Here is a 13,806-nt window from a genome sequence, read left to right as displayed (position 1 = left end):
AGAGTGGTGCTTTTGAAAATTAATTAGACAGTGTTGCATAGGATGAATTTGAGATGAAGGACCTCTGTAAGGATGCTGTTGTAGTACTCCTAGGTAGAGGCAGGGAGGGGCCTGCATTAGAGTGAAATGAGAAGGGGAATGAAAAAGGGATGTCTATAGGAGATAGGGCTAGGCTGGGATGTCTGAACTTGGTACCTAATAATTGCCTATAGGAATTGAGCAATATGATCAATTTCCCTTTTCAATATTTGTGAATTTTTGGTATGAAATAATAATCTGGGACCCTGTCAAGTTCAGCACTCCCTCTATATAACATTCTAAGTATATAGCAGTGTATATTAACTTGATGGTCATTTAAGTTTGAACACCTAAAAGAACTTCATTTTCACTCCGCTCCACGTTTTATGTATATGTTGTCCTATTTTACATCTTTTTTATTTTGTGAGTCCCTTTAATTTTTTTAGATATAGTTGATTTTACTACTTGTGTCTTTTAACCTTCATCCTAGCTTTCTAAGTGATTACTACCTTTATGTTTGCTTTTACTCATGAAATTTTTTCTTTCTGTAATTGTCTTCTACTTATTGCCCCCCCCCTTACAGAAGTCCCTTTAACATTTCTTGCAAGGCCCATTTCAGCACTCCCTGTACAAACGGTTCAGCTACTGCTACAGAGCTCCACAACTCCACAGGATGGCATAGAACTCTGTGATTGGGGGAGTGAGCAGGGTATCAGGAACAGATGAATAACCCCTGAGAGTCAGAGGTGTGCTATCGCCTGTATGACATCAGGAGCTTCCTCCTAATCTTCTGGGAAAAGCATGGGCTTTGAAATAAGACCTGAGTTGGAATAGGGCTCCACCATTTCCTAGCTATGCAACCTTGGGCCTCAGTTTACTTATTGATAGGAACAAGGTGGTTGTATTACATTTAAAAAGGATAAAGTATGTAAATTGCTTACCAAATTGCTGTAGTAGAATGGCAGTGCCAGGGGTCTGGTTGATTTGTTGCACAGAATTTCTTGAGGCTTTCTTTTTTCTTATTCTATATTCTGCCATTACAGCTTTGTCTCTCTGAAGCAGTTAATTAGCTATAGGCGGTCTCTATCACTCTCCCCAAAAGACAGAGAGGGCCAGGTGCCAGTGACCTTTTAATGACCTCCGCTTTCATCTGCAGCTGTGCTGTTATCTTTAACTGGATAAATACCTCTGCCCACTCCGTAGAGTGGTTTAGCCACTTTCCGTTTGTGCTGAAGAGTGGAGGGAGAGACAGAGTGGGACGGAGGGCGGAATGCCCAGAGTTACAAATATGTGGAAGGGATAGCTATGGTGGCGAAAGTCAAGTCTCAGGTCTCATTTCTTTTCTACTTCGGGATTTGCCCCAATTGGCCCAGTAGCGCTGTAATTTAGTCTTTTCTGCGCATGTCAAGGTCTTTTGTCCCTCGGCGGACACCGTTGCCAGCCAAAGCTATGTCTCCGCGCTTGCCGCCTTCGTAGAGTGCCGAATTGTACCTTTTTTTCCACGCGTGCCATGGCGAGCCGAGGGGCTCGTCAGCGCCTGAAGGGGAGCGGGGGCAGCGGCGGGGACACAGCCTCGGCCGCGGACAAGCTGCGGGAGCTGCTGTGCAGCCGTGAGGCGAGCGGCGCGGAGCCCCGGACCGAGTAGGTGTGCGGGCGCGGCGGGGGCGTGGCGGCGGGGCGGCGCGGCGCGGGGCTGGCCCCGGAGGGGGTCTCGGGGCGGCGCGGGTCCGGCCTGGCTGCCTCTTCCCCGGGTTCTTCTGCTCTTCCTGGACGGGTCACGTCCGGTCTTCGCCCCACCCTGGACCCCCCCCCCCATCCCGGTCCCGTGTTTCTGGGGAAGAAAGCCTGGAGGGAGGCTCCGAGGCTGCTGGCCCAGGCCCAGAGCGGGCTGGCGTCATGGTGTTTGAGTTGGCCGAGCCTCACTGGCAAGAGCGAAGAGCAGACCTTTTCCGGCTGTCTCTCTCAGTTTCCTTCATTGCCCGCAAAGTCCTAACCCCTTACTCTTCAGTGTGGGCCCCGCAACCTCCGGCACCTGCAGCCGTCTCTCTCCCCAAGCCCGGGGCACTGCGGGTTAGGACCGCGTTGAAGGAGCGGTCAACATACGGAACTGGAGGAGGTTACATACTTTGCACAAATTAGGCCTCTGTGCATTTGAACAAGTGGGGAAATGAATAAAGATGCATAATAATGACCTTGTTAAGAGAAGAAAGAAAAGGAGAACGAGAGCTTTGTGGCCTTCAAGGAGTGTCATCGAGGCGGATGAATTAAAAGTGTATGAATGAGCTTACGCATTAAAAGCAGGAAGTGGAAAGAATAAGAACAATTAAGGTCTTCGTCTCTTCTGTACTTAAACAACTAACTTCTTAGGTGAATTAAGTGTGCTTTGATGTCCTTGCCATTCTTGTCGTTTCTGTCTAGTTTCAGCCCTTCTAATTAGTAGGTCTTCCTGACACATCCTCCCTTTACTTCTGAGCAGGTTATCTGGGAACAAAGCAGGACAAGTCTGGGCACCTGAAGGATCTACTGCTTTCAAGTGTCTGCTCTCAGCAAGGTTATGTGCTGCTCTCCTGAGCAACATCTCTGACTGTGATGAAACATTCAACTACTGGGAACCAGTAGGTGATTTCTTTAGTTTTCTTTTTTGTGGTGGTGGTGGTTCTTGATTTCATTGCTTGGGACCTTGTTGCCAATCAGGATACAAATAATATACAAGTGTGACGGTAGTAAAGCAACTTCATTTTCACTTTTGTATTTTAAGCTGATGATTTACCTGTCAGTTGAAGGCCATAGGAAAATGGGGCTTTTTACAAAAAGATGTAATTTGTAACTTTCTTAAAAATTTATTTTAAATCAAAATAATACTTCGAGATAATTTTTATTTTAATTTTTAAAAGATTTTATTTATTCTTGAGAGACAGAGAGAGAGGCAGGCAGAGGGAGAAGCAGACTCCCCGCTGAGCAGGGAGCCGGAGGTGGGACTTGATCCCAGGACCCTAGGATCATGACCTGAGCTGAAGGCAGACGCTTAACCGACTGAGCCACCCAGGCGCCCCTCGAGATAATTTTTAAAGTTAACAACTACTACAGAACTTAAAGGGAAAACAGTAGCTCTCTGTTCCACTTATCATAGCCAAATCCCAGTCCCTAGAGGTGACAACTTTCAACTTTTTTGGTTATTTTTTATGAAATGTGCTAGAAATAGAAAAATGTTATTCAGTAGTATGCTTATACTGCTGTTTCATGATTTATACATATGTAAGTCTTCTGACTTCTTACCTCAGAAAATTCAGAGGCGAAATTTTCTGATCCCATTTTGCATGAAAAAATGCTTAGTGTAGGTAGTTTAAGGAAAATATAAGGTTTAGAGTCTCTCTGTTTTGGCTAATGAGTATCTTATTTGTTTGAGAGAGGGAGAGAATGAGTGGTGGGGAGGGCGAGGGAGAGGGGGAGAGAAGTAGACTCACTGTTGAGCAGGAAGCTGATGCGGACTCAGGTCCCAGGACTGGCAGATTATGACCTGAGCCAAAGGTAGCCGTTTAACTGGCTGAGCCACCCAGGCACCCTTTGGCTAATGAGTATTTTTTTTTTTTAAGATTTTATTTATTTATTCATGAGAGACAGAGAGAGAGAGGGAGAGAGAGAGAGAGAAGCAGGCTCCCAAGGAGCAGGGAGCCCGATGCGGGACTCGATCCCAGGACCCTGGGATCATGACCTGAGCCGAGGGCAGACGCTTAACCATCTGAGCCACCCAGGTGCCCCTGCTATTGAGTATTTTAACAAAATAAGTAGAGGGTAAAATTCAAGCTTTCGACATTGACCAAACAATAATCTTGTAGAAATTATAATGTCCTAATAATTTTCAGTATTGGGTCATTTTGATTCTTATCTATTAGTTTCAAATCTTGAGAATTTCAGCATTTCTGTGTACCTTTGTGTTACTAATATTTTGCTTGGAAACTTGGATTTTTGGCCAATTTAACTCTAAATCTGTTTTGTACTTTCAGACACACTACCTCATCTATGGGAAGGGGTTTCAGACTTGGGAATATTCCCCAGTTTATGCGATTCGCTCCTATGCTTACCTGTTGCTTCATGCCTGGCCAGCTGCATTTCACGCAAGAATTCTACAAACTAATAAGGTAAGGGCAGGCCAGCCTGGGAGTAATTACACCTGATCAAGAGATGAGTCTCTGGAACAGTTTTCAGAAAAGGACAAAAAAGACTGGTAGGTAGGAGAGGGCTTTTTTTTTTTTTTTTTTTGAAGATTAATCATTTATTCATTCAGCAAACATTAATGGAACAACTTTGTAAAAATTTTTTATTTTAATTCCAGGATAGTTAACATACAGTGTTATATTAGTTTCAGGTGTATAATATAGTGATTCAACAATGCTGTATATTACTAGGTGCTCATCAAGATAAGTGTATTTTTAATTCCCATCACCTATTTCAACCCTTATTGCACCCCCGTCCCTTTGGTAACCATCAGTTTGTTTTCTGTAGTTGAGTCTGGTTTTTTTTTTTTTTTTTTGGTTTGTCTTTTTTCTTCATTTTTTGTTTCTTAAATTCCATATATGAGTGAAATCATATGGTATTTACATGTTTGCAAATGACAAGATTTCATTCTTTTTTATGGCCAGATAATCCATTGTATGTATATACCACCTCTTTATTCATCTATCAGTGGACCTTTGGGCTGCTTCCATAATTTGGCTATTGTAAATAATGCTGCAGTAAACACCTATATATGCATATATCCTTTCAGGTGCATATATCCTTTCAGTTTAGTGTTTTCATTTTCTTTGGGTAAATACGCAGTAGTGCAATTACTGGATCCTATGGTAGTTCTGTCTTTTAATTTTTTGAGGTACCTCCATACTGTTTTCCACAGTGGCTGCACAGCTTGCATTCCCACCACCAAGTACACATGAGTTCCTTTTACTTCACATTCTGACTAACACTTATTTCTTGTGATTTTTGACCATTCTGACAGATGTGAGGTGATATCTCATTGTGGTTTTGATTTGTGATGAGTGATGTTGAGCATCTTTTCATGTGTCTGTTGGCCATATGTATGTCTTCTTTGGAGAAATGTCTCTTCATGTCTTCTGTCCATTTGTTTTTAAAGATTTAGAGAGTGTGCACAGGGCGAGGGGTAGAGGGAGGGGGGAGAGAGAATCCTGTAGCAGACTCCCTGCTGAGCTGGGAGCCCAACAGAGGGCTTGATCCCAGGACCCTGAAGTCATAACCTGAGCTGAAATCAGGAGTTGGCTGCTTAACCAACTGAGCCACCCAGGTGCCCCGACCTTGCCCATTTTTAAAATTGGATTATTGGTTTTTTCCTTTGTGTTGAGTTGTAGAAGTTTTTTATATGCTTTGGATACTAACTAATGGACCACATTTTGTCTGGTAGGCACTTTAAGTGCTGTGTATGTAACAGTGGCCAAATCCCTGCCCTCATGGAATTTATAGGTTAGTGGGGAGGATGGATGAGTATTGAACAAGTAATTATAAATGCAGTGGGTCTTATGGAGGAAAAGTACAGTGTGCAATGGGATAGCATATTAGGAGAGCCTAATTTAAACAGAGTGCTGAAGGATAATTCGGAGTTAATGGAGATCTAACCTGATTACCTTTCAGAAATTTAACTGTGATGGGTCTTGGCATGGATATTTTTGGGTTTATCCTGTTTGGAAATTACTAATCTTGAATCTTTAGGCTTATGTCTTTTGCCAAATTTGGGAAGATTTTAGCTGTTATTTTTCTGAGTATTTTGCCAGCCCTGCTCTGTTTTTCCTCACCTGAGAGTCCAATGATATCAATGTTAGATGTTTAATTATAGTCCCACAGGTCTCTGAGGCCCTATTCGTTTTTTTTCAAGTCTATTTTCTCTGTGTTGATTGAGCAATTTCTAATCTTCCAGTTCAGATTGTTTCCTCTGTCCCCTCCATTCTGCTCTTGAGCCTATCTGTTGAGCTGCTATTTTGATTATTGTACTTTTTCAGTGTTAAAATTTCCATTTGTTTTTTCTTTATATATTTGGTTGCTTTACTGCCACTTTCTATTTCATGTTTCCAGTGTGTTCTTAATTGCTCATTGAAGCATTTTTACAATGGCTCCTTTACAATTTTGTCAGATAATGCTAACTTTTATCTCATCTTGTTGGTATCTGTTGATTATTTTAATTCCGTTTGAGATTTTCCAAGTGATTTTCAGTTGAAATGTGGACATTTGGGGGATTATGAGACTCTGGATCTTATTCATGGTTCCTCTGCATCTTTGGGTCTTATTGAAGCCTTCTGTTTTGTCTGCTGCTCTTGATACCACTCTAGCAGGAGAAAGGAGGGTGTTTTCCACCTTTGTTATTGCCAGGTGGGGGTAGAAGTTGAGGTTCCTCACTAGGGTAGGGGTACTTCATTACTGCTAGGGTGGGGTGAGGGGGTGAAGTCCAGATTTATCTACGTGGTCTCCACTGACAGTGTGACCAGAGAGGGAGCTTGTTACCACCAGTGAGGATGAAAGTCCTGGCTTCCTACTGGGCCTTTGATGGCATGGGTGGGAGTTGGTATATATATATATATATATATATATATATAATTTATTTATTTTTCTGGAGTGCTTTGCTGGAGTAGAGTGGTTATTGTCTAAAGGTTTTCTGCCTTGTTAGGCTACCCCTTTCTTGGCCTTTTGGCGAGATTGACCAGGCTTTGGTTGGTGTTTGTGCTCTTTGGCATTTCTAGTTGCCAGCTTCTTTAGTTATAAGTCTGGGATATAGAAGGTGAAAGAAAACCCAGGGAACTTACCATTGTGTTTTTCCTCTGGTCTTAAAGCCCCTAGGCAGTCTACTACTTTCTCTCTACCTTGAGTTGTGGTAGGTTTACTTTACCTATAATGCCCAGAGTTTTTGGTTTTACATAGCAGGAGGAAAAGGGAAAAGTATGGCTGATCCATCTTCCATGAAGCAGAAGTCCCTGATGAGAGAACTAGCGGGTGAGTAGGAATCATCCAGGTGAAGGAAGCATGGGGATGAGGGAAGAAGGCCATGAGGCTGGGAGGAGGGCCAGCATGGCCTTCTTTTATAAATAGGCTTGGTGCTTGGAAGAGACAGTGAGTGGTGGAGTGGGTTTTGTGATACTGAAAGGTAGGAGGGGCCAGACTTATACAACACCTGGTAGGCTCTAGTAAGCAGTGAGACTTTTATCCCCCCAAGGGCGTTCTGAAGCCATCCAGAGGTTTTAGACAGAGGATAGACATGATTGCATTTGCATTTTAGACTGATCAGAAAGGTAGCACCTTAGAAAGTGACAGAACTCTGTCCTTCCCTTCCCTGTGTAGTAGTTCATTTGTTTTTTTTTTTTTTTTTTTTAACTTAGCAGAGGAAAGGTGTACAGGATGAGGTCTTAGTAGAGAAATAACAATACGCAATGCTTAAGGCTTTTGTGTCCTTGTGGGTATCCACTGTCACTTCCAATCTGACATGTTCAACAGAATCCTTCATCTCCTAGCACTCTTCCTCTTATATCAATGACATGAGCAGGAAGCAGAACTGGAGTGAAGATTGCCCTTCTTGTTCTTCCTTATAATCTCCTTTCTGTTAGGTTCTGCCAATGGAAGCCAATAGGGGACCACTTGACAAGGAGGAATTAGAGCTTAGAGTCCCAGGCCCAGCATCATCATGCACAGCCAAGAGGATGGATTGTTGCTGAAAGACAATCTGGTAATAATTGGCACCCCTAGTGATGGTTACCTTTCCAAATTCTTGCCACCCTAAACAAGAATACCTTTGTTTTGTCTCCCTATGGATCTGGGTGTCAGTTTCTCTGAACTATATTCTCAGCAGTGGGAGCCCATATATATATATGGGCTACTTAATTTCATGGGGTATTGCCAGATTGCCCCCAGCGTGACTATCCAACTTTACACTTCTGCAACAGTGTTCCATGTTTCAACCACCTCATATTTCCTGAGCACTTGATATTTCTGACTTGTTAATTTTTGCCCTTCTCATGTATGTGAAATGTTTCTCATTCAAATTGCATTTCTTTGATTACTTGTGAGGTGCAACATGTCATTTGTCATTCATATTTCCTTTTCTGTGAATTACATATTCACATCCTTTGGCTGTTTTTCAGTTGGGTTTTCTGGTTTTCTCTCTTGATTTGTAGACGTTCTCAATGGTCACCCCTTGTAGGTTTTAGATACTGGAAATCTTTTAGGCTGTCACCACTCTATTTTGTCTGTGGACCTTGTCTTGAGCAGAAATCTTTAATTTTGATACAGTTAAGCCAATTAGTTTTTCACTTAAAGGTTGGTGGGTTTTGGGTCTTTCTAAAAGAAATCCTTCACCACAATTCACAAAGATGTTCTTACATATTTTCTTAGCTTATAATTTTACCTGTCACATAAAAGGCTTTAATACATTTGAATATTTTTTTAAAAAGATTTTTAAGTAATCTCTACACCCAGTCCAAACCCCAAGATCAAGAGTCGCATGCTCCACTGAGCCAGCCAGTCACTCCAGTTTGAATATTATTTTTTATAAGTTGTAGGAAGATCCAGCTTAATTTTTTTTGTGATGTAGTAAACTGGATTTTTCAGTACCACTGATGGAAGAGAATCTAAGAGATACACCTGATAAACCATTGACACTAATAAGGAAATTCAAGATTTAGATGATAAAATTAAAAAACAAAAATCAGTTGTATTCCTCTGTATCCACAATTACCACCAAAAAAAAATATATATATATATATAGCAATACAAGATTCCTTTCATAACAGCAACAAAAAGTATGAAGAATGTAGGCGTTAAGCTACCCAAGACTTGGTAAGACTGAAATGGGTACATTTAAGAATTTTATTAGCAGATACAGAAAACCTGACTAAATGGATAAATATATCATCTTAAGGATGGGATGACCTATAAAAATACTGATTCTTATATAATTCAATGCAACTCCAATCAAAACCCAACAGAATTTGGGGGAGAGGCAAACTGTGAAATGATTTTTAAAATACAAATTGTAAAATGGACAAGGTGAGAAATTTATCAACCAGATACTAACACACACTACAAAGCCATAATAATAAAAACAATATGGTACTAAGAATTTGACCAATGGCCTAGAATAAGGAGGCCAGAAACAGACCCATACATGTGGGAATAAGGTATATGAGATATAGTATTACAAATCAGAAGAGAAAAGATGGATTATTTAGCAGATGGTACTGAAAAATCTGATTCACTACATCTGAAGTCCTAGCAGCATCGAGAATAGTGCTCAGTGTATACTAGGTTTTCAGTATTTTTTTTATTAATCTGGCATTTATTGGATTGCTTTATTGAACTCTGTTAGGAATGTTTTGGTTATAGTGATGAAAATGGGATGTATTTCTAAGTTAAATGCAGTAATATTAATCATGATATATATATTTAAGTAGTGCTTATTTTCTGAAGTATTCAATGCTCTTAAGTATACCAGTGCACTATAGTATGAAAGGTATTAAATATAACCCCTATTATGTTTATTTTTTAAATTGATGTTCTTAGTTATGAAATTAATAAAATCACAGGTATTTGGAAGATAGGGAAAGTATACACCTAAGTCTCAGCAGCCTGATACAGCCACCTTTACCATTTTACTACATTTATTTTCAGTCATTTCATATGCTTCTGATTTCCAAAGCTGTAATTCTGATGTGTAAATAATATCATATATATAGTTTTAAATTTTTTATTGTTATGTTAATCACCATACATTACATCATTAGTTCTTGATATAGTGTTCCATGATTCATTGTTTGTGCTTAACACCCAGTGCTCCACACAGAACGTGCCCTCCTTAATACCCATCACCAGGCTAACCCATCCCCCACCCCCCTCCCCTCTAGAACCCTCAGTTTGTTTTTCAGAGTCTATTGTCTCTCATGGTTCCTCTCCCCCTCTGACTTACTCCCCTTCATTCTTCCCCTCCTGCTATCTTCTTCTTTTTCTTTTTTCTTAACATATCTTGCATTATTTGTTTCAGAAGTACAGATCTGTGATTCAACAGTCTTGCACAATTCACAGCGCTCACCATAGCACATACTCTCCCCAGTGTCTATCACCCAGCTACCCTATCCCTCCCACCCTCCACCACTCAGCAACCCTCAGTTTGTTTCCTGAGATTAAGAATTCCTCATATCAGTGAGGTCATATGATACATGTCTTTCTCTGATTGACTTATTTCACTCAGCATAACACCCTCCAGTTCCATCCACGTCGTTGCAAATGGCAAGATCTCATTCCTTTTGATGGCTGCATAATATTCCATTGTGCATATATACCACCTCTTCTTTATCCATTCATCTGTCGATGGACATCTTGGCTCTTTCCACAGTTTGGCTATTGTGGACTATCATATTGTATATTTTTACCTGGTATTGAATAATTATCTGTAATTACCAATATATTATGGTTGTTTAGGTAATGTTTGTTGAATGCATGAGTTTTATGGCATATGAATTTTTCCACTGTTGCTGTAACTATAAATTTTAAGATCTGTGTAATAGTCCATGAAATATACGTGCATAATTGATTGAACCACTTCCCCATCATCGGACATCGTGTAGTTTTTTAAAGCAGTTTTTTTCTAACGTAATAGTGATGCACTTACTATTTTCATGAATAGAACTAACCTTCCCTGTTTAGTTCGAGTTACTTCTGCAAGCTGTACTCGTAGAAATAGGTGTACTGGATCTAGGGGTAGGAATATATGTATGGTCCTCGATACATACTGCTTTTCAAAAGGATTATGCCAATTCAGTGTTACTAATGACAAATGAAAGTGGTTTCATCTTTAAGAGTTTTCTTGTTTCTGTGACTTCTGTCCTGGGTTTCTTTCAGATTCTTGTCTTCTACTTTTTACGATGTCTCCTGGCTTTTGTGAGCTGTATCTGTGAACTTTACTTCTACAAGTGAGTATAAAAGCTTTGCTTCTAAAAGTGCTATGATGGAAACCCAATATAGCGTAAGATTTTTTTCTGATCATAAGCAGTGTTTATAATAGAAAAATAGACTTCCTCCTAGCTCCTGATACTATATTTGAAGGAGGACTTAAAAATTTTTTTCTTGCTTTATTGACATATAATTGAAATGGAACATTGTGTCAATTTAAGATGTACAGCATGATTATTTGATAAATTATATGTCATGAAGTACCACAGTAAGGTTAGTTAACACATCTATCACTTCACACTTTGTGGCAAGAACATTTAAGATTTACTCTGTTAGCAACTTACAAATATGTTAATAACGTTAACTGTAGTCACCATGCTATATACTGGATCCCCCAGAACTTACTCATCTTCTTACTGGAAGTTTGTACCCTTTGACCACCATCTCCTAATCTTCTGTCTCACCCTCTCCCCCGTGCTTCCCCAGCTCCTAGAAACCACCGTTTTATTCTGTTTCACAAGGCTGGCTTTTTTTTTTAGATTCCACCTGTGAGATCATGCAGTATTTGTCGTTCACTCTTTAACATTTCACTTAGCATAATGCCCTCAAGGTCCATCCATGTGTTGGAAGTTGTAGGATTTCCTTTTTAAATTTATGACTGAATAATATTCCATTGTACATGTATACCACATTTTCTTTATCTGTTCATTCATAGATATTAAGGTTGTTTCTATGTCTTGGCTGTTGTGAATAGTACTGCAGTAAACATGGGGGTACAGATATCCCTTTGAGATAGTGATTTCATGTCCTTTGGATGTATAACCTGAAGTGGGATTGCTGGATCATACGGTAATTCTATTTTTAATTTTTTGAGGAAAGAAGTGGGACTTCTTGTTTTGAAACAAACTGTTGGGGGGAATACTTCTAATTATCACTTTCCTTCCTGAGGTTCTTAAATTCCATATCTTCATATAAAGTTAGGTTAATACATGAGTAACTGGTGTTTTGTTTGGTAGGATTTAGTAGAGCCTTATTTTTGATTGCAAGATACAGAATCATGATTTACCTCTTCCCCTTGAGCTCAGATGATAGGAAATTATTCCCATTGTGGGACTCATTGCTCTTACTTGCACCCAGTACATTGTCTTTCACCAAGTGCCTATTGGGTGATTGAGTATTAGTGAAAGTATTGAGCATTTAAGTGTTGCAGTAATAAAAATAGCCATTTTTTTTACATGCAACCTAACATTTTAAGAATGCTTTAAAAAGTATTTAGACTTAATAATCATTATTAAAAATGTCCCCACTGGAAAACAGCTAAAAATGTCAGATACAGAAATTCTTTGGCCTGGACTCTGGGTGGAGCAGAGGAGAAGGAAGCAAGCGTTGCCGGCTTTCATAACCATACATTGGTCTGCATTATTGGTTCAGGACTGAATTCACATCACCTTACATGGTGCCCCCCAAATCCCAAGTTGAGAATTTATTTTAAATTGTTCTGGATTGGTAGTACCTGTAGGCATCTTGCAAAAACAAATGGAAAGTTTCTCCAGAAGGCTGGATCTTTAACCCAGGTGTCAAAGAATTACTACAAATAAAGTAATAGTGAACAAGAAACTATAATAAAAATCACAAAGCACGGAAGAGATCAAGACATTGTACATGAGAACCAGCAGAAATAACAGAAAGCTGACATGCAAAACTTCACTTACTAGGAATTACTAAAATAAGAACATAAAATATATTTGATATTTCTAAAAAAAAAAAAGAAGGAATTGAAAACACGAATAAGAAACAAGAGCCTCAATAAATCCATAGAGTGAAAGGGAATTTAGAGAATGGGAGGAAATATTTGCAAACCATAATCAGAAAAGGGGTTCAATTCCAAAATATAAGGAACTTGTACAACTCAATAGCAAAAAAAAAAAAAAAAACAAAACCCCTATTTTTTTTTTTAAAGATTTTATTTATTCATTTGACAGAGACACAGCAAGAGAGGGAACACAAGCAGGGGGAGTGGGAGAGGAAGAAGCAGGCTTCCTGCTGAGCAGGGAACCCGATGCGGGGCTTGGTCCCAGGACCCTAGGATCATGACCTGAGCCGAAGGCAGACATTTAACGACTGAGCCACCCAGGCGCTCCCAAGAAAAACCCTATTAATCTGATTAAAAAGGGACTAAGAACTTCAATAGACATTTTTTAAAGAAGATATACACTTAGCCAGAAGGAATATGAAAAGATATACAGTGTCACAGATCATCAGGGAAATGCAAATCAAAATCACAATGAACTATAACTTCATATTTGTTAGAATGGCTGTTATCAAAAAAACCCAAAAAACAAAAATCGGTGTTGGCAAGGATGTAGGATTGGAACCTTTGAGCCCTGTTGATGGGAATGCAAAATGGTATAGCCACTGTGCAAAACTGTATGGAAGTTCCTCAAGAAATAGAACTACCATATGATCCAGCAGTCAAACTTCTGGGTATTTATGTAAAAGAATTGAAACAGAATTTTTTTTAATTTATTTTTTTCTTTTATGTAGTGTTCCATGATTCATTGTTTGCGTACAACACCCAGTGCTCCATGTAATACATGCCCTCTTTAATACCCATTACCGGGCTAACTCATCCCCCCAACCCCCTCCCCTCTAGAACCCTCAGTTTGTTTCTCAGAGTCCGTGGTCTCTCATGGTTCGTCTCCCCCTCCGATTTCCCCGCATTCATTTTTCCCTTCCTACTATCTTTTTTTTTTTTAAACATATATTGTTTCAGAGGTACACTGTGATTCATCAGTCTTACACAATAGCACATATCCTCCCCAATGTCTATCACCCAGCCACCCCATCCCTCCC

The 13,806-nt window shown here is 39.8% G+C and overlaps 1 protein-coding gene across 5 annotated transcripts in view; it reads left to right on the top strand.

The window, feature by feature from the left end:
• The first annotated feature begins 963 nt into the window (after positions 1–963).
• The window catches only part of ALG9 (ALG9 alpha-1,2-mannosyltransferase), an 89,317-nt gene continuing 76,474 nt past the window's right edge, over positions 964–13,806 (top strand). Inside the window, exons 1-4 of one of the 5 annotated variants that reach the window (XM_025893643.2) lie at positions 964–1,659; positions 2,495–2,633; positions 4,023–4,157; positions 10,903–10,973. In XM_025893643.2, the coding sequence (XP_025749428.1) occupies positions 1,529–1,659; positions 2,495–2,633; positions 4,023–4,157; positions 10,903–10,973 (476 nt within the window). In that variant the 5' untranslated portion in view covers positions 964–1,528. Of the gene's footprint in view, positions 1,664–1,752; positions 2,386–2,494; positions 2,638–4,022; positions 4,158–10,902; positions 10,974–13,806 lie in introns of those variants that run through there. The other 4 variants (XM_073903732.1, XM_025893644.2, XM_025893645.2 and 1 more) reach the window with 4 other exon arrangements.

This window comes from Callorhinus ursinus, unplaced genomic scaffold, assembly GCF_003265705.2.
Source record: "Callorhinus ursinus isolate GAN/ISIS: 27379988/994484 unplaced genomic scaffold, GSC_fseal_2.0 scaffold19, whole genome shotgun sequence".
NCBI lineage: Eukaryota > Metazoa > Chordata > Mammalia > Carnivora > Otariidae > Callorhinus > Callorhinus ursinus.
The sequence above is the reverse complement of the archived record's forward strand: the minus strand, read 5'-3'. Positions and strand labels throughout refer to the sequence as shown.